At 40.2% G+C, this 24,733-nt stretch overlaps 1 protein-coding gene and 1 long non-coding RNA gene across 14 annotated transcripts in view; one reads left to right on the top strand and one right to left on the bottom strand.

Moving 5' to 3' along the window:
• Nucleotides 1-24,733, top strand: part of TMEM117 (transmembrane protein 117) — a 326,908-nt gene that overhangs the window by 260,565 nt on the left and 41,610 nt on the right. For 9 of the 12 annotated variants that reach the window (XR_005589585.1, XM_039505195.1, XM_039505170.1 and 6 more), the window contains one exon: nt 4,389-4,548. Coding sequence is in view for 9 of the 12 variants with exons in the window: in XM_039505195.1 (XP_039361129.1) it covers nt 4,389-4,548 (160 nt within the window). In the remaining 3 variants the exon portion in view is untranslated. Of the gene's footprint in view, nt 1-4,388; nt 4,549-19,835; nt 19,900-20,559; nt 20,722-21,300; nt 21,353-24,733 lie in introns of those variants that run through there. The other 3 variants (XR_005589582.1, XM_039505226.1, XR_005589583.1) reach the window with 3 other exon arrangements.
• LOC120386212 lies at nt 4,543-23,779 on the bottom strand. 2 transcript variants are annotated; one of them, XR_005589588.1, is made up of 5 exons: nt 23,673-23,779; nt 18,606-18,696; nt 8,893-10,185; nt 6,246-6,413; nt 4,543-5,118 (listed from the first exon to the last, which is right to left on the bottom strand). It is a non-coding gene; the product is annotated as an uncharacterized LOC120386212 (long non-coding RNA). The 2 variants fall into 2 exon arrangements; XR_005589591.1 differs by lacking the exon at nt 6,246-6,413.

Here is a 24,733-nt window from a genome sequence, read left to right as displayed (position 1 = left end):
CTGAACCTGAGTGGCACTGCGGCCCTGGCACAGCAGAGAGCCTGACTCAGCCCCTGCGGGGACTGGAGCCACTACTGCGGGGTTACTATGGGGCATGCCAGCTCTTCAATGCCCCACTCCATCCTTTCATCCGTGTTTTTGTACTGTTGGCATTCTGGGGGGGCTTCACTTTCAGATTTTGCCCCAGACCCACCTGCATGCCAGGATGCTATCTAGATGCCCACATGAATACACTACTGCTTGTGTGAAGGTCTGTGGCTTTTCCCTCCTGCACAGACATCAACAAGATTTAGCTCTGTAAATTTATGTATCTATCAGTGTCTATCTGTTTGCCATTTTTTTATTTTTTATTTTTACTCTACTGAGTATTGGTCATGTCTGGAAGTATTCTCAAATTTTCTTTGCCTTAGCTGAAGAAAATGAGTAGAGTTTAAATGCCTTGGAATAAATTCCAGAACACCACTGAAGCCAAAACCAAATATTTATTTTTGGATGTGTCAGGGCCTGTAATGTGGGTTGTCTGGTGACTGGAACCAGGAGTAGCATCGGGATCGGGGTCAAGCCAGAGTCAGACTCAGAAATCACGCCAAAGGTCAAAGCCAGAGTTGGCAACTGGATGAGGAACAGGAATGAGGTGTGGTAGCACGGATGAGGAACAAGAACCAGGCAAGGAAACAGGGACTTGATTTTAAGGTCTGGGCAACAACAGGCCTAGCAACTAGTTGCTCGGACAAGGGATGGGACAGGAACAGGAAGCTTTACATCCAATGATGTTGAATCACTGGTCTGCTGTAAGTCATCTGACCCTTCTGAGTCAGCAGGTATAGCATCTGGGTGCGGTATTAGCAGCTGTTCCCATGTCAGCCCTTGCAGCTTGATGGGACAGAGGATAAGGCTTGGCAGCCCCACAAGCCTGGATTTGAAACTTGATTCCCACAAACACCCATTTCAAGGGTGATCCCTGGATGCCTTGGGGCCATGCTTCTCAGGATGACTCCTGTGGAAGGCCCATACTTTTTCAGGGATGTGCACATGATGAGTTAGCTCCTAAGAGCATTTTTGGGCCCATAGCCCTCTCAATCAATCACATAGTATGGGGTCCCTCTGTGACTTTGGAAGTCCAGGATGTGATGAACAAGGTACTCCTCATGGTCTTGAACTTGAACCAGGGATGGAGATGGCATATGCTGCCTGGAGAACGGATTGTCAAGGAAAGGCTTCAAGGGAGTTGTAATTCAAATGGTCTCCTGAGTAATAGTGAAAGGGCCTTTTTATTGATGACCTAATTTGTGTGCAGGTCAGATGGTCTGTAGGTGTTTTGTGGACAGCCATATTTTCTGGCCTGCCTTTATAGTTGTGGCTTCCGGTTATGTTTGTTATCACGGCATTTGTAGGCTGTTTCGGCCACTTCCAGATGCTCATTTAGGTTGTCTTGGGTTCAGTTAATGGTCTGCACCAGATCAGAGGCAGCAGAAACCATTGTGGACAAGAGGACAGAAGGGTGGAAACAAGAATGAAAACCATGGCTGGAGGAAAAGGGGGCTGGATTGGGTAGAGGAGTATTCCACATTATATGCAAATTCAGTGATCAGGAGTACCACAGCCCAGTTGTTTTGGGAGTGGTTCAGGAAACAGTTGTTTGAGCACCTGGTTGACCCATACCAATTGGCCAGTGGTGGATGCCTGCAGCCAGAGATCTAGGAAGTGAAACTCCTAGATCAACTGCTGCTGATTCAGAGCCTTGGCAGATTGTAGCTATTCTAGATTCTTATGGTTGTAGATTGCCACGGACTCGCAGGGGTGAAAGAAAATGCAGGCCTGTTATTTACCAGGCTGCACGTGGCAACAGACTATATTGGTAAGGGATGCAAGGAGAGTATGGGTCACGATGCAAACTGCAGACACACACACACACACTAAAATTAATCAATTTAAAGTTTTATTGGGGATAATTACAAGGGGTAAGGGAGGAGCGTATGATTAGCTAATAGAGTTAATGAAACTTAAAACACACAGTGACTAAAATATCTACTAACAATATTTATAAACAAAGATGCAGCATTTAGTAATAACTGATACTTACAAATACAAACCAACGCATAACGACCGGCAAACGTAGCAGCTCTGTTTGAAACACGTGTGCTGAGAGAAGAGAGGCTTCGAGGTGATCAGGCTCGGTTACGGGTGTACACAGGATACACAGGATTCGTTTTTCTTTCTCCTCTCCCTGCCTGCACATGGCAGGCAGGCCTAAAGTACCAACTATGACATCATAGAAGTGTCATAGGGGACGGGGGCCCAAAACCTGTTTGTGTTCGTTTCTGATTGGCGCAAGCAAAGCTTACACCAAGTAGGGGAGCAGGTGCCTTAAAGTCTGGCTTCGCCCCCAAAAGGTGAGGAAATGCATATTGTCTTAGAATGCATTCAACACTGAATGACAAAAGAAGAGGCCAGGGCAATACCGGTATGGGCAAGTTTTACAGGATGCAGACAGGAACTCATCTCAACAATGGTTAGTTAAGATTAGGATGAGGTATTTGATTCCCCCATGGTATTGTCACCAAATCTCCAATCCAGGCTTGATGGCGAGTAACTCCTTGTCTGCTATTTCATAAATGTGTTCAGTTGAGGTGAGTTGTCATGAAAAATATGCAAATGGATGCATTCCATGCTGGGACCCTGTTTCTTGGGACAATACTGCCCTGATGGCTACATCAGAAGTGTCATACTCAAGGACAAAGGGTAGGTGAGGATCAGGGTGGACCAGATCTGGGGAAGATATGAAAGCTGTCTTCAGGAGTTCAAAGACCTCCAGGGGCCAGTGAAACCTTGCAGGTTTTTGGAGGATTGCAGATATAGGGGCAGCGACCTTTGGCAATCCCAATGAATCTCTCGATGTCTCAGATGCTCCAGGGTTCAAACAAGTCCTACATGGCAGATACCTGCAATCCATGCATAGTCTGTTTGCTGACACGATGAACCCCCAAATTTGATGGATGATTGCTCAAATATACACTTCTCCAGTTTTTCATATAACCCATGCTGGGTCAATCATGTGAGAACTTCATGGGCATGATAGTTGTGGCTTGCTTGACTACTGAAATAGAGTAAAATATCATCTAGATATGCCAACAAACTGGTCTAGGATATCTCAAAATATCTTGTTGATCAGGTGCTCAAAAGTGATGGGAGCACTGGTGAGTCCAAAGGGCATTACCAAATACTTGAAGTGTCTATACCTTGTTCTAAAGTCTATCTTCCACTTGTCCCCTGCCTCAATTTGAACTAGATTATATGTTCTTCTGAGGTCCACTTTAATAAACACCCGCAGTGACCATACTTGATCCAAGAGTTTGGGATTAATGGTAAAGGGTAACCATTGCATATAGTTATTTGGTTCAGAGCCTTGTAGTCTACAAAATCTCAGGGAGCTGTCTTTCTTCTTTGGTAAAGGTACCAGGATACCTTCAGGGGAGGCAGAGCAGCGGATAAACCATTAGAATGGAACCTCAGAGTTACGAACACCTCGGGAATCATGCTTGTTCGTAACTCTGAACAAAAGGTTATGGTTGTTCTTTCCAAGGTTTACAACTGAACATTGACTTAATACAGCTTTGAGACTTTAATATGCAGAAGAAAAATGTTGCTTTTAAACATATTAATTTAAATGAAACAAGCACAGAAACAGTTTCCTAACCTTGTCAAAAATTTTTAAAACTTTCCCTTTATTTTTTTAGTAGTTTACATGTAACAAAGTATTGTACTGTTTTTGCTGTTTTTGTGTGTGTGATTTTGGTCTCTGCTGCTGACTGATTGCGTATTTCTGGTTCCAAATGAGATGTGTGGTTGACTGGTGTGTTTGTAACTCTGGTGTTCGTAACTCTAAGGTTCTACTGTGGCTAGGTTTTTCTGGAGGTACTCCCTTAATGATGCTAGCTCTGGTTTGGACATAGAATATATGCCTGAAAGGAACCTTGGCTCCAGACTGAAGGCTGATGGGGGTAATCGTAAACACGATGCAGGGGTAGTGAGTCTGCATTCCATTTTTCAAAGGCGCCATGGTAGTCTTGGTACTTTTACAAATAATTATTGGTTTATTATATTACATTTGTCTTTATTAGTCTTTACAATATATATGAAAAGTATGAAACTGAAATACAATGATGTAGCTTGTTTGGAAACGGCTAGCACATTTCTTTGCACTAAAGATCTGTCCAGCACCTTTTATATCTTGAGTAAAATTACCTACTTTTACACATAATTTTCTTCAAGCTCACTTGGTCTGCAGTACAGTACGATAAAGTATTAGTTAACTGTTAGAGGAGAGAAAAAATAATGTAGAATTGTATTATACAGTATTGTTCCTGAAGTATTTTTTTCCCTTGCAGGACTGTTCTATTTACTTTGACCTCTGTGGTTGTGCTTGTCATCACTACTGACTGGATCAGCTGGGACAAGTTGAATCGTGGATTTCTGCCAAGTGATGAGGTCTCAAGAGCCTTCCTGGCTTCTTTCATCTTAGTGTTTGACCTTCTTATTATCATGCAGGTACACTGTCTTAATGTTTCATTCAGGCTGCTGAAGCTGCCTAGTCACCGTATTTCCACTAGAGCAAACACTGTTCAACTGAGACTTCATAAAGTTAAATAAATGTTTCATTTGCAATTGCTATTGAGAGATTTTACATCAACATTCTCAGGGACTTTGTAAAAGCCAGTTGGCCTTGTATTGTGAAAACATTGCTGATTTGTTTTGCTAAGAGTGCCAGGTAAGAACTTGGTGACTTTCCAAATGGGAAGGTATCTTCTGCCAAAACTACACTGGGGGGAAAAAAAGGGAAGCTAGTCATTTTGTAAATGTAAAGCCTCTATTATGAGGATGAGAGAAACTCAGCAAAGCAAGGGAAGAAAAACTGCCAGTCATTTCAAAGGCTTACAATATTTGAAATGTACACGATATAGGAATGCATTTTTGTGATGAAAATGAACACTTGCTCTCAATATTCAATATTTCCACTTTCATGTAAACAATATTTTTACTCTGTTCAGTGACAGTTTGCTGCATTGCAATGTCTTTCACCAGTCAGTGTAACTCCTTCCAATGGCTGCTCTTTGGTATCTGGAAATTAAGAAAGGAGTATATGCAGTAGATATAAGTCCAAACAACTTGTTTCATGTGCCATTATGCCTTACCCATCACCTCTGTCTATTGCTTGAGTTTTGTCATAGTGGTGTCTAAAGACAACTCTGATACTCTAGCAAGAAAGGTCACTTTGGCTGACTTGGAAGAGGCCATTTAGTGTTCAAAATGATCAACGTTATCTCTGTCCCAGAGTTGCATCGTTCGGCTGAAGAATAATGAAGAGGTCCATAATAAATGGTTGGGTTTCCTCCTTTTTGGACATGCTATCGCATCTTTGTTCACAATTACTGAAATCTATTAACAAAGGTAACCAAATCAGAGAGGTGTCCAGTTCTCTTTGATGAGGTACCAACTTTCCTGTAAATAGTGACAAGTATCCATCACCAGAGTAATTACCACAGAAGTGACAATGACATGGCAGCTAGATTTTATCAGCACTGTAATGGGACATCAGAGGGGTATAAACTTCTACAGTTTTGCTTCATTTTAAGTGTCCAGGAGTAAACCAATGTGCTGTTTGTTGTTTGAATAGAAGGTTAAGAAAAGAAGTTCAAATTAAATGTCTAATGAGTCTAATTAGAGAGACAAGGTGGGTGAGGTAATATCGTTTATTGGACCAACTTCTGTTGGAGAGTAAGTCCTTTATGATGCTTTCTTTTCTCCCATTCTGCATTTTACATTTAATTTGGTCTTTTAAAAAGATGCAAGAGGGTGTATAATAAATGGATCTACTTTGTGTAACTGTAATGAAAGAATGAATAGAAATGCACCAGACAGCATCCTATCCTCCACTGACTATTGCATACCACATATAGAAACGGGGCTGTCTTAATCCCAAAATCATTATTAAACCATCCTTTTGAGTTTGAAAAATTAAGTCACCATATTTTGAAGGGGTTTTGAGTTTAGAGAATTTTTATTTGAAAAGACCTGTTGCATGCCCTATTCCATATTTTTATGACATAAAGTAAGACTTGCTCTAATTGCATATATATATATATATAGTTTCTACTTTCACTTGGAGGTTAGTAATGCAATGTCCAAAGGCCACTTGAAGACATTGGTATGTTAGTGAATTTGCACAAAGCACAAAAAATACCAACACTTAACAGGAGCATCACATGAAGGTTGTCATCTTGCTCCAAACTTCTATCTGTGGCTGTGGTCACCATGCACAAAAGATGGAGCACATCAGATCTTAGTGTCCCCTTTGTTGTTTCGTTGGGGGTCTGAAAGACATTCACCAGCTCACTGCTGCAGCAATGTGCTGGCTATCAAATCTAGATATAAATTTGTGGTCATTGCTACCTACCCAAGCCATGTGAAAGAATGGTGTTTGTATAGTGGAGTTATTTACTTATTTAAAGATATTTATTCAGAATGCACAACTAAGATGAAACATTTTATTTACATTGTGGTTGTAGTATCAGTGCTTTGCATGGGAATAAAAGCTAGCTGACTCAGCACAGTATTAAATTACAAGCAAAAATCAATATTAGAATCAGGACCCTGTGATTATACTAGAGGGAAGCAAGCATATTTTGGAATTAAATGTATACACACATTCTCTTTAAGGGTAGTGCTAGTTTTTATAGATCTCAACAAGCTTTTCCAGCAGAATAGCAGACTAAACAAAAACCAGTATTGGGTTAAATCCTCTAATTTCCATGTGAGGATGATATTAATTAAGGGCACAGATGAAATCTCATTTAATGTTCTAACTGAGTAGTGTATAGAAATATGTTTTTTCTTCATTTGAATGGTAGCATTACTCCTATCAATGTGACAAAGTTTAGCAACAGGAGAAAAGTAACTGAGTTTGGAAAGCCATTCTTGATGCTGTGAAAAATAATTACATTAATGTAAAGGACAAGTTTGCCTGCTCAGTATTATTAGAACTTAATATTTATACAAGCCCCCCGTAGAGCAAAGCACTGTAGAAACAAATGAAGAAGTGACAGGACCCTGCCCTGGAGGGCTAACATTATAAATTAGACATAATATAGCAAGTGATGCCATAAACAAAAGGAGGGGGTGGGAATATGGGAGGCCAAGTGTTACACAGGGAAAGATACTGAGTTATGCTGATTGTTTTGTGCACTTCTTTTTACTTCCTTTTCGGGGCCAGGCAGTGTCAGAAAGCTATAGCCATGTCTTCCCTCCCCGCCAATCCAACCACATTGTTGAAATGTAGATTTGAGAGTCATGAATGTAGACACAGTAAATGAAACCATGAAAGCAGATCCTGAGTTAGACTTTAAACCCACAGAGAGGAGAAAGCCAAGGAAGATTGGGAGGGGGTGTTAATTGTCGAAAGCAGTAGATAGATCAATAATGTTAAGGTTGGAGAAGAACTCCTTGAATCTGGCAATAGGCAACTCATGAGTGTGCTTAATGAAAGCAATCTTGGTAGAGTGGAGCAGGCAGATGTGAGATTACACAGCACCCAGAAGAGAAAGGAGGGGAAGTTGAGGCCATGAGAATGTGGAGGTTGAAGGCAGGAGGGAGATGATTGGTAGCTGTATTTTTTTAAAAGAAAGAGAATGTGTAACCCACACACCTCCTGGGAGTGGTGTTCTGTCCCCTCTAATGGCACCGAGACTACTTACAGATGAATGAGTCTGCTATAGCCTTAGCTAAGAGCCCTGGGGCTTTCAGCTCATGCAGTAGAGGCTCATGCATTTAGCTCCAGAGGTTCCAGGTTTAATCCTGCTTGATGATGACCAGGGTCTGTCAGTATTACAAATGCACATTTTTTCATGGTAAAACTAAAGTCCAATTTCAGACATGGTGGAAGCAGGTGCAAGTCCACTGACTTTAATGTGTCTGCTTAAACCAACTCAGAATTTGGCCCCAATTTTGCCATCCTTTCCCTACACTGAAGTTAATCAAGCTGTCCATGTTTGTGATTTGTTTGGTTGTATCTTTCCTGCTACATGTGATGCCACCATCAACACGTGTAGAGCCCTGCAAGTCCATGGATATCAGCTTTATATCTGCATTTTTGTTATAAAAAAACAATAAAGAGAGCTTAGTATATTAAGGGGAAAAATACTAACAATGGTATTGGTCCATTTCTCAATAGAAATAGTAGAATTATCAACAATAATGCAGACAAGGCAGAGTGTTCAATAAATAGTTCTGTTCTTTATGGCGGGAGGGAATGATGTAGTCATATCATATGATAACACTCTTCTTGAGCAGAGAGAGCCCACAACAGAGGGAGAGAGCATGGTGGCTGAGTGAGCTGCCAGGTTAAGGAGAGTTTGGCTATTTGTTGTGAATCTGAGGTACTGTCCCAAATTGATGAGATTACAAGTTTGGTAGATAAAGATACTATGCTTAGAGCTCTGTAAGGCTTTTACATGGTACCACATGGCATTATAAAAAAACATGACACATATTAAATGGTTTAAAAGCTGGCTAACTGATAAGTCTCAAAACATAATTGTAAACAGGGAATTGTCATTGAGTAGATGTATTTCTAGTGGGATCTCTCCAGGAGCGGTTATCAGCCCTATACTATTTAACATTTTTATCAATGTCCTTGAAGAAAACTTACAATTATCACCGATAAAGTTTGCAGATGTCACAATAATTGGGGGAATTGTAAATTATGAAGAGGACAGGTCACCGATTCAGAACGATCTAGAATACTTGGTAAACTGGGCTCAAGTAAATAATATGGATTTTAAGGTGGCTAAATGTAAACATATACATCTGAGAACAAAGAATGTGGGCCATACTTACAGGATGGAGGACACGGTTCTGGGAAGCAGTGATTCTGAAAAAAGATTTGGGGGTCATGGTGGATAATCAGCTGAACATGAATTTCCGGTGTGACACTGTGGCCAAAAGAGCTGATGAGACCCTGGGATGCATAAACAGAAAAATCTCAAGTATGAATAGAGAAATTATTTGACCTCTATGTTTGGCACTGGTGCAACTGCTGCTTGAATACTTTGTCCCCCAGTTCTGGTGTCCACAAGTCAAGAAGGATGTTGATAAATTGGAGAGGGTTCAGAGAAAAGCCACAAAAATGAAAAAGGATTATAAAATATACCTTACGGCGGTAGACTCAAAGAGATCAATCTCTTTAGTCTAACAAAGAAAAGGCTAAGGGGTCACTTGATCACAGTCTATAAGAAACTGCCTGGGGAACAAATATTTAATAATGGGCTCTTCAATCTAGCAGAGAAAGATACAGCATAATCCAATGGCTGGATGTTGAAGCTAGACAAATTCAGACTGGAAATAAAGCATGAATTTTTGACAAAGAGGGATTAACCATTGAAACAATTTACCAACAGCTCCTGGTAGATTCTCCATCATTGGCAATTTTTAAAATCAAGATTCAGTGTTTTTATGAAAGATCTGCTCTAGACACTTTTTTAGGAAGTTCTGTGGCCTGTGTTAGATGAGAGGTCAGACTAGATGATCAGACTGTGGTTTTGGAATCTATGTATCTATGGTCACTTACTCAAGTAATCCCACTGAAGTCAAATGGGACTCTTTTTATAAATAAATCAAGCAGAGTTTGGCCCACTGTATCACTTGAGAGGAAATATGATCAAATAGGTTCAGATAGTTTGCAGTCTTCTTCATCACAGGTGGCTCTCTGTTAATATGGAGATTAAAAGGTAAATAGCAAAGATTTTAATATTTTCCATTCTCCTGTATATCCTTTCCCAAGTCTCTTAATCTGTCTCTCTGCTGAAGAAAGTAGTTAATGTAGGCATTTCTCAATTACCTGTAAACCCAATATTATTAATGAATATACATGTGCCCCACAGATGAGGTGATGCATTTGCATGCATTTTACAGAGAATAATAATCACATTTCTTCCTTTCAACAATCTGTTCTATTATTCAAAGCACTTATACTGTACCCCTTTCATTCTACATAAAATTTTAGGAGGAATAATTCTCATGCTAACTCATACTTAAATATTAATATGGAGAGTAGAATTTTGGTAGATAGAAAAGATTTTAATACTTATCATTTTCCTATAAGTATTTTTCCCAGCCTCTTCATCTGTTTCCCTACCAAAGAAAACAGTTAATTTAGACATTTCCCAACTCTGGCATTATGAATGTTTTAATTATGTCATTGGTAAGCCATGTATTATATAGACAAATTAACAAGATTCTGATCTCATTTACATCTGTAAGCAGAAGCAACTCTATTTACTTTGAGTCAATATGGGTTTACACCAATGTACTGGCTACTTAGATTAGAATCTGCTCCAATGAATGGTTCATTTGTACAGTACATGAAAAAAATTTCAGTTGTTAGCAATAAGCTGTTGAATTGCTTAGATATCTTAAAGAGTAAAAAAACAAAACCCTTCTATCTGTACAAGATTTACATTCTTCCCAATACTTTAGAAAAATCTACATATCCTTACCAGTCTGATTTTCCCTTCACTTACTCTGGTTTTACACTGCTGTAACAGTGTAGACTGGTGAAATTAATTTACAATTGATGTAAATGAGAGGAGAATCCAGATTTACATTTGTGTACGGGAGAGGAGAATCAGGCCCCATAAGTATAGTTTTTTGAAAAATATTGAAGATATGATTTTGTGGTTAATAGACAAAGCTGGAAGTACAGAACAAAATAACTTCATTTATGCATTCCTTTGAGAACAGTATCCTCACAGTTGTACATTTAGTTCAGGAACAGTGTACATGTTTCCCCATTTCCTGACAAGCAACAGAAGAAAATGTCCATGCACAGTTTGTTCCTGAGGCAGTTTCCAAAGTTTGAATGAAGAACCCAAGAAAAAGCTCTCCCTTTTGTTGTCTAGTTTTTAATATGTTCCTTTCCCAATTTGCATGTTGTTTGTTTGGATTTGGTTTCAGCAAATGTGCTTTTAAAAACCTCCGATTCACTGTGAAAACTTCTAAAGAAGTGAGTGTATGAATGTCACAGTAGTTTCCATCATGCTTTTATTGGGTTTTGTAACATTTGAAAGCACAAGAAAATGAGCAAACACTAGCCGAACCCATGGAGAGGCAGCTATACTAATGAAGTTGGCAGCCATTTTGGAACCTTTCTGACATTCAGGCATTCTGTATGTGAGACACTGTTACTTACTTTTTTTATTTGCTACTGTTTCTCAGGAGGGAGATTAGATAGAAGGGCAGGTGTTCAGTGGGTGCTATTCTAGAGGAGTCAAGATAAATGGGACTGTACGTTTAACAAAAATATGACAGCAGGTCCAAGTCTCTCACTTGCAGTGGCGGCTCCTGGCACCAGCGCTCCAAGTGCGTGCCTGGGGTGGCAAGCCGCGGGGGGCGCCCTGCCGGTCCTTGCGAGGGCGGCAGTCAGGCAGCCTTTGTCGGCTTGCCTGTGGGACGTCCACCGGTCCCGTGGATTCGGCAGCAATTTGGTGGCGGGTACACAGAAGCCGCAGGACCGGCAGACCTCCCACAGGCCCACCCCCGAAGGCAGCCTGCCTGCCGTGCTTGGGGCGGCAAAAAAGCTAGAGCCGCCACTGCTCACTTGTGTACCTGGGCACGGTCATATGGCAATATTTTATGGTTAGGAGCAGTAAACACTAAGCTATTTCTTTCACTGGTTAAATGAAGGACTCTCTCTAGCTCAAAGTATATCGCCTTTCACTGGCAGTTTTTAAAAGCATCTGCAACATAACATTGTTTAAAGTTTTATCATGTCTTTTGAAGATGGGTTGTATTCAGCTAATGGGTCACAGTTTTTGCCTGTAATCCCTTATAATAAAGGATGATTCCACAGCACTGTGTCTCTCTCCATGGCATATGGGATCTCTGAATACTGAAATGCCTAGGAAGCATCAACTCCTCTTGCCTTATAACACAACTTGGTCACAATGGTCAGCTCAAGCTCATTCATAAACACAATTTCAGAAACATATTAGTAATGCTCCCCATGCCTTTAGTGATATCACTACAGTTCCTGCCGTTGGCTCAGGCACTGATCTTTCTGGCCTATCCTGCAATTGCTATCTTTTCTGTATCTGCCATCTCTGCTGCTTTTATTTGCATTTGCATCTGTATTACATTTCTCAGTGCTAAAGCATTTTGTTCATTTTCCCCTTACAGTTTTCTCTCCCTCTGGGCCAAGTCCTGACCCTGTCTGGTTTCATGGTATGGAACTCTATGGAGTGGGAGAGCTGTGTAGACTGAAGTGCTCCTTGCGCTCCTCTCTCATGTCTCCTCAGAGGCACTTCCATAAGGCTTCCATGGATGTTTTCTGTGAGCCTTCCTGTAAATCTGCCTACAGCTGAAATCAGTGGAACAGGGAATGGATCACTTGATGATTACCTGTTCTGTTCATGCCCTCTGGGACACCTGGCATTGGCCACTGTCGGAAGACAGGATGCTGGGCTAGATGGACCTTTGGTCTGATCCAGTATGGCCATTCGTATGTTCTTATTAACAGATTCTTTCCTGTCTGTCACTCATCCAGATGGACTAAATGGGCCAGTGTGGCCCCCAACAATGATTCCCTAGCTGACAATTCAGGAATGGATTTCAGGTTCCCATGGAGTGAAGATACCATTTGCCTAGTGGAGAGAGAAGTGGGAGATCTCAGAACAACCAGTGCATGGTCCTCATGCCACCACCTCCCCCACACTGACATATTCTGTGACCAGAGCAATGGGAAAAGAGAAGTGATGTATCTGTAGAGGGTTGCTCTAAGAAGTGGCTGATTCTTTAGCTTTTCTCCTTGAGCAGCCCCTCTGAATCCCATTGGTGCCTACTTTGATTGTCAGAATAGGTCAGGTCAGTTCCTTGCCAGCAAGCATGAGAGTAAGAGATTTCCATGCCCTTGTTTCTGCATATAGCTCACAACTTTGTCTTTTATGTCCAGCTTCCCATCCATAATCCTTGCTCTGTAGGTTTTGCCAGGAAATATAGTAGAGCTGTGCCTCTCATACTGAGAGTCCTAGTCTTCTGGGTTTCCTTTTTCATATTAAGAATTAGTTTTGTATTTGGAAATGAATTAAAATAAAATCCATTACTTTTATTATGCATGGAATCTGAATGGAAACTCATGTTTGGGGATGAATTTAATATTGCAACTGGAATGGTGTGAAATAATCATAGGGACCTACCAGATTCACCGCTGTGAAAAATGTGCCACCGACCGTGAAATCTGAGCTCCCCTGTGAAATCTATATTGTAGGGGAGACCAGATTTCACAGAGTTGGGGGGCCAGAGAGAAGTGGCTGCTGGCTGGGAGCCCAGCTCCAAAAGCAGCATCGTCTCCAGTAGCAGCGCAGAAGTGAGGGTGGCATGGTATGTGGGGGATCGTCAATTTTTTTGGTGGGGGGGAAGGGCTGGCCTTACAGGTTGGCAACCGCCCAGGGCCCCATGGTCAGGGGGTGCTGTGGTCAACTCCTCCACACACAGCCAGCCCAAAGCCCCTTTAACTACCAAGCACTGGATCTGAAGCTGAAGAGGGGCGGAACTGAGGGCACCCCAGCCGGGGGCTCCTACTGTGCACTGGGCTCCAGCTGCTAGTCCCAGATGGACTGGACAGGAACAAGACTTCCTCTTCCTCTGCATGAGCTGCTCCCGAGGCTGGGTCAGACCCATCTCCGGGAATCTTCCTTGGCTGCAAAAAGCTCCACAGCTGCTGGTTGAGAGTCCAGCTCTGAAGGCAGTGTTGCCACCAGCATCAGCGCAGAAGTGAGGGTGGCATGGTATTGCCACCCTTACTTCTATGCTACTGCTGGTGGTGACAGTTCTCTCAGAGCTGGGCATCCAGCCAGCAGCTGCCTTCCAGCTGCCCAGCTCTGAAGGCAGCAGCACAGAAATAAGAGCCTTGCGACCCCCCGCCCGTGACCCTGTTTTGGATCGGGACCCCCATGGTTACAATACCATGAAATTTCAGATTGAAATATCTGAAACCATGAAATTTATGATTTTTAAAATCCGATGATCATGAAATTGATCAAAATGGATCGTGAATTTGGTAGAGCCCTATTCATAGCAAAATCCAAAACACAAAAAATGACCCTGGTGGACTCTTGGTCTCTCTATGAGGGTGGGGAGAAACCCTAGCATATTTGTGTGGAATTTTCCATACCAGGAAATATTTTATCAAAGTTGAGTGTGGAATATTTTCCATCACTTAGATGCCTGTAGAAAATTCCAGGGCACCTTTTGAATATGATTGTAGGACCTTGTTTGTCGCCCAATAAAGCAGATTTTATCACCTAAACTACTCTTTGTTTTCTCAATGCTTGCAGTTTTTTGGGATAAAAGAGTGATAAGAAACCAATCATTCTCTGGGAAAAAAGGGTGTATATTTTCTCCCACATCACACTTTATTTCTTCTGCCTTTTTAATGAGTACTCTGTGATTTGGGTGGGGGCAGAGCCGTAACTAGCTATTTTTGCACCCGAGGCAAGAATATAAAATTGCGCCCTCCTCCCCTCGATATCATTTCATAGTAGTTACTTTGTAAAAAAAAGAAAAATACGTAAATAACAAGAATAATAATGATAATAGAACGTTTATTTATTTTAATCATAAGTTCTGCATACAAAATCAACTAATACATATAAGGTGTGCATCATAGTGCATGCAACATACTATTTAAATAATTGCAAATAAACTTTAGCTGTAGAACCATATCAGATACGATTAATGATTATTTTTCAAAATTGTACTTTTTGTGCTTTTAATGAGGCAAATTAATCGATAATTGCATCAAAATTAATATTATTCGCTACTTCATGTTCTATTGACAAGATGGACATATTTGTTAATCTCTCCTGACCCATGGTTGCCTGAAGGTAGTTTTTAATTATTTTGAGCTTACTGAAGCTTCTTTCACAAGAAGCCACGGTTACTGTCAAGCAGAGAAATATTCTTAATGCAATTTCTAAATTTGGATAAGATTCGGCCGAATTATATTCATGAATTAACTGGAGAAGGTCCAAACTAGTTGTGCATGAAACGTTTGGAAACAACACTAACGCCTGATGTTTAAAACTCTGAATCTCTGACGAAATTTCTGAGGCATTCAAATCGCCGTCATATTTGAGACTTAAATCCACTGCTGCTTTTTGAAGAGTAGTAATGTCCATTTTAGCAAGCGAATCACCGAAAGAAAGTCGAAATCAGACGATATCTCATTTAAAGTTTCATATCTCCAATTTAACTCAACTATTATGGTGTCAAATATGTTTTTTATTTGTACTTTGAAAGATTGCTCAGCTGATAAATTAGAAGATATGTCTGCACACTCATTAAGTTGCTGCCTTTTTACGTTTTGCTTTCTGGATTCAATAAATTCTGCTGGTATTTCTATATTTTCAGCCTTTTTTTTACAATCTGTAAAAATATTGACCATATCGTTATCGCTTTCATGCATCTCTTGTAAAATATTTTGTAGTCGTTGCTCATTTTACAAGCCTGAGAAACAGTGATGCCTTTTGCTTGTAGGGCTTTATTCACTTTGTCAATAGTATATTGCGCCATATGGATAACGTGCAAAAAAATGATAATTTTTTTAAGAAGGCTATTAGCTGTTGATATGGCTTCTGGACATTTCAATGCAACAGCGACATTTTTTAGAGTCTTGCTCACTTCTATAATCTGCAAATTTAAGGCTTCAATTGCATTAGCTCTTGATGACCATCTAGTATCAGCATGACCTTTTAGTGATACTTTTAACATACTCATTAAAATATCCCAGCGACTGGTTGAATGAGAAAAAAATGTGTATAACTTTTGTACAGTGGCAAAGAATGAAACCATAGTAGAATTTATGGAAGCCGCACGTACTCCAACTAAATTTAGACAGTGGGCTGAACATGGTACAAAATTTGCTAATCTATTTTTTTGCAAAATGACAGCTTTGACGCCTTTGTACACACCTGACATATTTGCGCCATTATCATAGCGTTGGCCTCTCACATTTTGAAGATCAAGCCCATCATTTTCGAGCTTCTTTATTATTTCTTCGGCTAATCCACTTCCCATTTTTTCTTTGGTTTCAATGAAGTTTATGAAACTTTCTTCTATAGATACAATTCCGTTATTGACTCTCACGTACCTCACAATCTGGGACATTTGCTCTCGATGAGATATGTCTGATGTGCAGTCCAGAAGGATAGAATAATATTTACCTTTTTATATTTTGGATATAATTTCATTACGAGCTTGGTTTGCTAGTAAGCCAATAAATTCATTTTGTATAACCGGTGAAAAATAACTCACTAAGCCTTTTTTGTGAGTTACGATGTTCTGTTTTAGTTGAACATCATAATGATCTATAAATTCCAATAGATTAAGAAATATTCCCAAATTAGGGTTTTCTATACTGCTACATGATCCTCTATGTGGTAAATTGTTTTTGGTGCAAAACATCACGGCATCAAGAATTATTTTTAGAATTTATCTCCATTTTTGTTTATCAATTTCAATAGCTTTTTGTAGTGCATCATCGACACATTCTCTGCTTAGTAATCTCTTTTGTAAGGATTTCCATTTACAGAAATTTTCACAATGATTAGTTGAATTTTCATATTCCACAATACGAGTAAATAATCCAATTACACTCTATGGTTTCACCATTAAAAACTTTTAAAAAAAACAGTCTCCTGAAAATTTTCTTCCATCTTCCAATGTTGATTCATGGAAATCTGCAGATTTTCCCTGGTCAGGTCCATGTTCAATAAGGTGGCATCTTATTTTATCATTTATACAGGGCCAAGATGGTGGATCGTTAAAATTGATTTCAATTATTTGCCTTGCAGAGGATTTATGTTGCGGATCACGACCATTCACATTAGCTTTAGTCATGATATCGAAGGTGTTTAGTGTCTCATCATTGTCAGTAATCGATACTGAAGGTGAAGTTGTAACCTCATGATCCAATTGCTGGTCGATAGCAACAATAATTTCTGAAGTTGTATAATTCTCATTGTTACTATTAGATAGCGGTGCCAAACTTATGACATCAGAGATGTCAGCTATTGGCATATTCCCATCGTTTGATGCATTTTTCACTAGCCATTTCCCCATTGTCATTGACATTTTTTCATTTTCTACTGTAGCATGTTTTCGTCGTTTACGGTACTCTGCCCCACTCAGACGTTTAGAATTCATACTATTGATAATGCAGGGACTGGAATAAAAATTAAAAATACATATATAAATGTATTAAATTCATCTAAACATTAAACAAAATATTATAGAGATCACGGATTCCCAATCTGTGATCTCCATAAGAAATAAAGAATGATAAAAAAAGGCACTCACCGCTTGGTGGGTCTTAAGCGGATCTGAGAAGTCCTAATATAGAATAAGCATGTGCTCACTGTGAATACTAGAACTCGATAACAAACAAACGTACTGATGTCATCTTTTTCTGTGCCTCTCAGCTTTGCGCGCCCGAGGCAGGTGCCTCACTCGCCTCGCCCTTGTTGCGGCACTGGGCGGGGGGGCAACATTTTCATTTTGTGATTGTCTAGTTTGTTGAGCAAACTCTCATTTTATGCCTGGTGCTTTGTAAAACAGGAGCTGCAGAATTTGAAGTCTGGTTCTCCTTCTGCATTAATAGAGGATGGTTGGGCTTGTGGTTAAAACACTGAATTGAGTCTCAGGTGACACAGATTCAATTCATGGCACCACCAGACTGCCTCTGTAACCTTGAGGAAAGTATGTAAGGCCATATCCTCAGTTTGATAAAGAGTTATATGTCCACTGAGCTTCAATTTACACCAGCTGAGGAGTTAGCTCTTAATCTACATGTCACAGTTCCCCATCTGTTAAAGGTGAATAATACTTTCTTTCTCCCACTCTTTTTGTGTCTTGTCTATTTAGCCTGTAAGCTCTTCAACAAGGGACTGTCTCTTACTAGGTACAGCATCTAGTATAATAGGGTCCCAATCTTATTAGGGGCCTCTATGTAATACTGTAATATAAAAGTATATATAAGTAAGGCCCCATTTAATGTGTGATAGTGAGGAAATTGCGGATCCCGTAATATTAGGCTTCCACCACAGTTTTGATTTTAATTAGCTTACTTTGTACAGTCCATTATTTTGCATACATTTTGAGGTTTGCAACACACATGTTTTTCCCCATTAGTACAGAAGAACTCCATTTATCTGAGCTGATAGTGTCTGGGGCTTGTGCTGTCAGCCCCATGCATTAATGACTGTAATATAGTTGCAGCAAAATGGTTTAAAAAAATTAGGAGGCACAACATAATACTTGAATGTGTATATTGTTCCAGCAAATTTTTCTTAAACAGGTCTTCCCTGGCTTTCCCAAATTACCGCAATTAATAGAGGTCCATTATTACTTTTCTGCAATTTTCCATGTCTTGTCCACAACTCAGCTGCAATTATTTGACAATCATTCCACAATTCAAGTAAATAATAAATAATAATAATAATAAAATAATAACAGTAATAACAACAACAACAATGAAATAATAATCACAGTTGACTTACCATTGGCCACAGTCTTACCCTTTTACCTTGTATCTGTTGTGCTGATGCCATTATTACAGGCCTAGTGTTTGCATCACATTATTGAGTGGCTCTGCAAAAGTGGACATAGCATTATTCATGCACTGTTCAAACCACCATTATTGCTAAAATTCACAGAAAAGCAAAATTCCAGGAACAAGAAAAGGCCTAAATTCTTTGCAATTTTTTTTTTGTTTTCTCACAGCTCTAATTGCAGCTCTAATACAAAGCAAAGCCCTTGTAGTGATTATCCATCTGCTATAGTCACTGTCTGATAGACTTCATTGTTATGTGATGTATGTATGATGATTGCTTTGTTGTTTTGTTTTTTATTGCTGTGGCACATGTTAAGATGACAGTAGTTAAGAGGCTATGAGCATTTTGACTATCTGTAGCAACATTCAGAAATATATCTTTTGACCAAGAAAATCTGGTCCAGACTGAAACTTGTTACACAATTTCTCATCTTAGTGTCATGGGTTTTTAATTGATTCAACTATTTTTAAGTTGTAGAATCTTGAAATAGCTAAGAACAACTGTGTGGATGAAAAACAGAAGGAAAGTTCTAATTTGCCTTTGTCAGATGAAGTCAGACCCTTAATATTACCTTAAGGTTATTCTGTTTCTATTCATATTTGTAATAGAGCTTTATAGAGTGCTGGGTTTTACAGGACTCACTGGCTGAAGGGATAATATTTGGGCACGCAAATACACTTAGCAACAATATTGAACACAGTAAATAAGAGGGTCCGAAACAACTTGTTCCCTATTAGGCTGATCGTGTAGACTAGTAACAGCAGGATAACATATGCATTATGTTCTCAGTCTGAGTGCATAATTTCTGCAAAGCTTATTAAATGGCAGTTTATATTTCCTTAGAAAGTTTGATATAGTACATTAACTGAAAGACTTGCTTATTTTTATTGCCTTTGAGTTCCTGTAATTTACAATAAAGCTGCTGCATTCTTTTGCATAACAAAAGGGATCTGCATAGTTAATCACTGAATATCTTGGGATAATGAGTGCATTAGGTATTTTAGCATCTGTTATAGTTAGACTTTACTGTGGCCATTAATAGATAATTCTCGCACTGTACAGAGATAGAGAAATTATTTTTTCCCAGTGTTACAAAGCAATTTGAAGTGATAGTTGTAGTATTTGCTTGCTTCAAACTAGTATTTAATTACTCAACTATGTTGCATTTGGAGTCAGGTCTCTGTGGACAAGGACAAGACAGCTGGAGTCTTCATTCAGCAAGACTTCCAGTCTCCCACAGGTCAGAAACTAAAAAGATTTTAAAGTTTCTGTATTTCCTAGTATCTAACTGTGTTTGCCAGGCTGTCTTGTAATACTTATTACAGAGAATGGATTCCCCAGCATAACACTTAGCAGCTAGACGGGGGACGAGCACTGCATGACACAGTGTGAATCTGTTTTTCCCACTGGAGCAGTGAAGTAGCTAAGACAAGATGCCTATAACAAGTACACAATCTTCCAAACAGCCTCTGTTGCTGACTGCAGTCAGTCTGGAACCTTCTTATGTCTCATCTGGTCTCAAATAATTAACCCATTCTCCACCTTCTCTCAGCTAAATAGATTACCCTGTCAGTACAATTACAACATTGTTTTTAGTGTCCCTAGAGCTCTGAAGGAGTTCAACATTGAGTGGTGTGCTATGGTAGCAATAGCACACTGTCACTGTCTTTGAAATAATATGAAGAGTGCTAAGTAAATTCAGACTACAGTTTATATTGAGGAAGTGGCATATCTCAAAGCCCTCTCCAAAACGCCGATTCTACTGGTGTAGCACTGTATTGTTTCTATGCAGTATCTCATTGGCATTTCCTCAGTGTAACTCCAGCAGCCACTGGAAGTACTGTATAAGTCTTCTTGTAGTCCATTAGGTAGAAGCAATGAATTTATTTTATCCTATAAGTGCCTATTTAGTCTGTGAGAATTCCATCCTTGGCAGAGCTGGTGAACTCTTGGATTCGAAAGCAGCAATTCTATGACACCTGCTAAACAAGAATCTCCAATAGCTGGCAGCAGTAGCAGCAGAACTGGTTTCAGCTGACCAAGAGAGATGTGGATTTCTAGGGTAAGATTTTCAAAAGGGCTCAATGCTGACCTTACTCTGTTCCCATTGGAGCCAGTGTAGGGAATCCTTAGCTGGTGTAAAAGTAGCATAGCTGGTTCACTCCACCAGCAGAGAGAGCATGACAGAGGCAGGATGCAGAGTGGCTGGTACATTCTATGATCCAGCAGTTTCTCATTACAACAGCCTCAAAAGGCCATTACATACCAGTGCAACTTAGGTAAGCTAGGAGGCCAGCTCTAAGTAATGTCAGGGCTGAAGCAGCTCCTGGTTGGCCACAGGACTTGTGGGCAGGGTGGGGAGGGAAGGTGGTAGAAAACTATATTTGTTTCCCTAGCACTCACACATTTATAGGTTCACCGAGCATATGTTCAACCACACATATGCAAATTCTTAAAGAGTTCTTTTATTACACTATTTCCTACATCAGGTGTGGTCTGAGGAATTAAATGTGTGTCCAGATGATTTATTCTAGTGACTATAGATGTAAATGAAAAAATAATGCAAATTTCTTCTTACATCTATCTTGTTATAGATTTAAGAATATAATCTTATAATCCTTCTTGGATGGTTCTTTTTTAGATTCTCTCCGGTATTCTCTCCTGCTTGGCTACAATATGCAGTACACATCAAGGTTAGAAATTAAATTTACTTCCATTTTCAGAACTAGGCACCCAAAGCAAACAATCCTGAACAGCAGCAAATGATGCAATTCACAGAATGCAACTTACTTTAGAATAGGTTGCAAAACAAAAGATAGCAGCAGCAGCAACAACAGCAATCTTCTCACGCAGCCAATAAGGGAAGTAAAAGGGAAGATTGTTTGTCATGTCTAAAATCATAGAAACATTTTTATTACCACTTGGCTTTGGTTCTAATATATATACATGTTACTCTAAGGTGCCAAACTCAGCATCCAATGGAATTCTGGAATCAGCACATTCCCTTCTGTATCAGTTAGTTGTTGTTGATGTCTAGCTAGCTACTTCCAAGGCAAGATCAGCAGAATGTTCTCTTGGCTCCAAGAAGTTACTTTGTCCTGACCTTAAATTGTGAACAAACAACTATGTCTTCTGTGTGAATGTTAAATACTCCTGGGGATGTTTCTGGCATCTGGTCCAAACAATTACTGAACTAATCTAAATTATACAAACTCCTACTATTCATCAAGGTCAGTTTGCAAAGATTTGCATAGCTAGACAAAGAGTTCCAAATACAGAGGATAAGCTAATGAAAAGCATTGCATAAACAAGACTAACCTCAGAAATGAACACTTGATCATTTAAGCAAACTTAACATAGGGTTTTTTGTGTGTAATTATTTTAACAGAACAGTATTGGGGTTGCAAACTCAAGCACTCAGAAGTTATGAAAAGACAGAAATAAGATTACCCATGCAACCATAATAAAGCCCCCTTGTGCATATACATTATGATCAAGGCCCTACTTAATTCACTATATTGTGGATCCCACAATATTAGGCGTCCACTGCAATTTTGACAGCAGGAGCCATGCTGTGCACAGTGCGAACTATGGGAGCCCTGGGCGGCTGGCAGCGGAAAATCACCAAGAAGTAATAAGGACCTTATTACTGCAAGTAAAAAGGTCCATTCTTACTTTTCCACAATTTTACATGGCTTGTCCACAACTCAGCCTCAATTTTTGGACAATCATCCTGCGATTCAAATAGGGCCTTAATTACGATACAATCTTTAATTACAGGATCACATATTTTTTCAGTGCACCAGATGAACAGTGTTTAATTAATGAGCAGCTATTCAAGATTTTGTAGTATTGTCACTGTTCAGTGTGCAGCCCCATGCCTTATTTACTGCACACCATTCAAATCCTGCTCTGAATACAGAATTATTAATTTCCTCATGGGATTTTCTATAGCCCCCATCACTGTAGTATTTGAGAGCATCATAAACATTCCTGAATTTATCTTCACAGAACCCCTGTGATGGGAGGGGCTATCATTACCCCTATTTTACATAGAGGGAGCTGAGGCACAGAGAAATTAAGGTCAAAAGTATCCACTAATTTTGGATGCCCCATTTGAAACACGTAGGACATGATTTTTTCCGAGGACACGGTACTTTGTATTGTTACCTTTTTTAACCCAATTTTAGCCAGTTTTCAGGGCCAAGTGGGCTGCTTTTGTTAGGGGGAGAAATTGGTGATGGAATCAGGTATTTTTTGATGCAACCCTGTTTGTTTACAAAGAATGTTAAGTCTTGTTTCCCTGAACACAACAGAAATCAAACACTAGGAGACCATTTCCTTGCTCACAGTTCCAAATCTCTTTCAGCCAGCACTTCAGGGGTTATGCTGGTGTTTCTCTAGGTGTGTCTGGGCTTCTTTGCTTCTGTTCTGTGTCCTTCTGTGTGTTTTTGCTGGTTCTCTCTCATGCACAAACACACAGAGCTCCACCAATCAAAGCCCTAACCCCTGTGTTTGCTATATCAGTCCCCAGGGAAATCCCTTGGGCCACATGATTTAGCTTCTATTCAAGCCTTGCCATGTGCAGCCTGTGTTTTGGATGGTAGCTCCTATTGCTACAGCTACCTGGTCCCATAAAGGAACTTGATGTTTCTTACATTTATCCTAAATGAAGGGTGGTGGTTATGCCCACCAGCTTCAGTGAGTTTCACTGAACCTCCCTATCACCGTAGCATGACAATACATTCAAGCACAACTCCCTTTGACTTCTGAGAGTGTTCAGCACTTCTACAAATCAGTCCCCGGGATCTCAAGTTGGGCACCCACAAAATGAGGAACACAGAGCTATTGACCACCTGTGAATATTTTGGTTTAAGTGACTTGCCCAGCATTGCATAGGAACTCTGTGGTAGAGGCCAGGATAGAATCCAGTTCTCCAAGGTAGCATTCAACTGTTTAACCATGAGAACCTCCTTTCTTTTCCTGCAATTCCCTCACTCATTCACCACATACCTTCCAATTTCTGTAGGAAGCATTGGTCGTATAGATAGCAGTCTCCTTTACTTGATTCACTCCCAGAGTTGGTCCACCAAGTGCTCTGAATGAGGAAGGAGTCCTGTGGAAAAAATAGTATGTGACTATGTAATTAAAAACTGTATCATAATGTATATGCACAAGGGGGCCAAATGAAGGTGTCACAGGCAACATTAATGCTGGCATTTCCTTTATTTTCAGTGCTTGACTTTTAACCTTAATTATATTCTCCTAACAGTGTATGTAATTACACTGGCTTTTTAAAATGCAAACTGAAAATACAGAAATTTCATCACGTGGCATTATATTGACACCCACATGGGTCATGAGCTGGGTTGAAACCTATAGATCCTCGTACAGATCTCTGACACTTGAGCTAATGGAGTAACTGATAGCAGTAGTTTGTTGTCCTCCTCTGGGTGGATGAGCACTAGAGGGGAATGAGACACATTCAGATATTTCCTGACAGCAGAGGAATGCTGAGACTCAGGAATCTTGGGTTCCATTCCAAGTTTTGGAGAGGTGTGTGCTCTAGTGGGCACAGACTTATCTACCCTTTTCCCCCAAGCTTGAGCTTTATGCCCAAATCTCTCCCTGTCCCAATCCTGTCTCTTCCCCATGCCTCCCTCTTTCACATCCCATTCTCCTTGCCTACCCCAGTCCCGGTCTCCACTCCCTCAGACTTCTCATCCCAGTCCCATTCTTTTTGCCTAATCAGGCCTAGTAACCCCTTCTGAGGTTGCTGTCCAGTCTGTTCCGCACACCCAGTGTTCTTGCTCAGCCAGTTGCAGTTCCTCACTCCTGGCTCTGTCTGATTTCTCTCTCCCCTTCTACTGGTTCCCAGTCTTCTCATCCAATCTCAGTCGCTTCCTCCCTGCCCATTCCCGCTCTGGCTCCTTGTCTTTGCTCAGCCTGTTCCAGTTTTCTCCTCAAATGTCAGCTCCTTGTCAGATATCGCTCTCCTTCCCTTCATCCCCCATATCCGCCCCATTGGTTCATAATTCCAGTCTCCTTTTCCATCAAGTTTCAGTCTCCCTGCC

The sequence above is a fragment of the Mauremys reevesii genome, linkage group 1 (genome assembly GCF_016161935.1).
Source record: "Mauremys reevesii isolate NIE-2019 linkage group 1, ASM1616193v1, whole genome shotgun sequence".
In the NCBI taxonomy this organism is placed as follows: Eukaryota; Metazoa; Chordata; order Testudines; family Geoemydidae; genus Mauremys; species Mauremys reevesii.
This window is presented reverse-complemented; position numbering and strand designations above follow the sequence as displayed.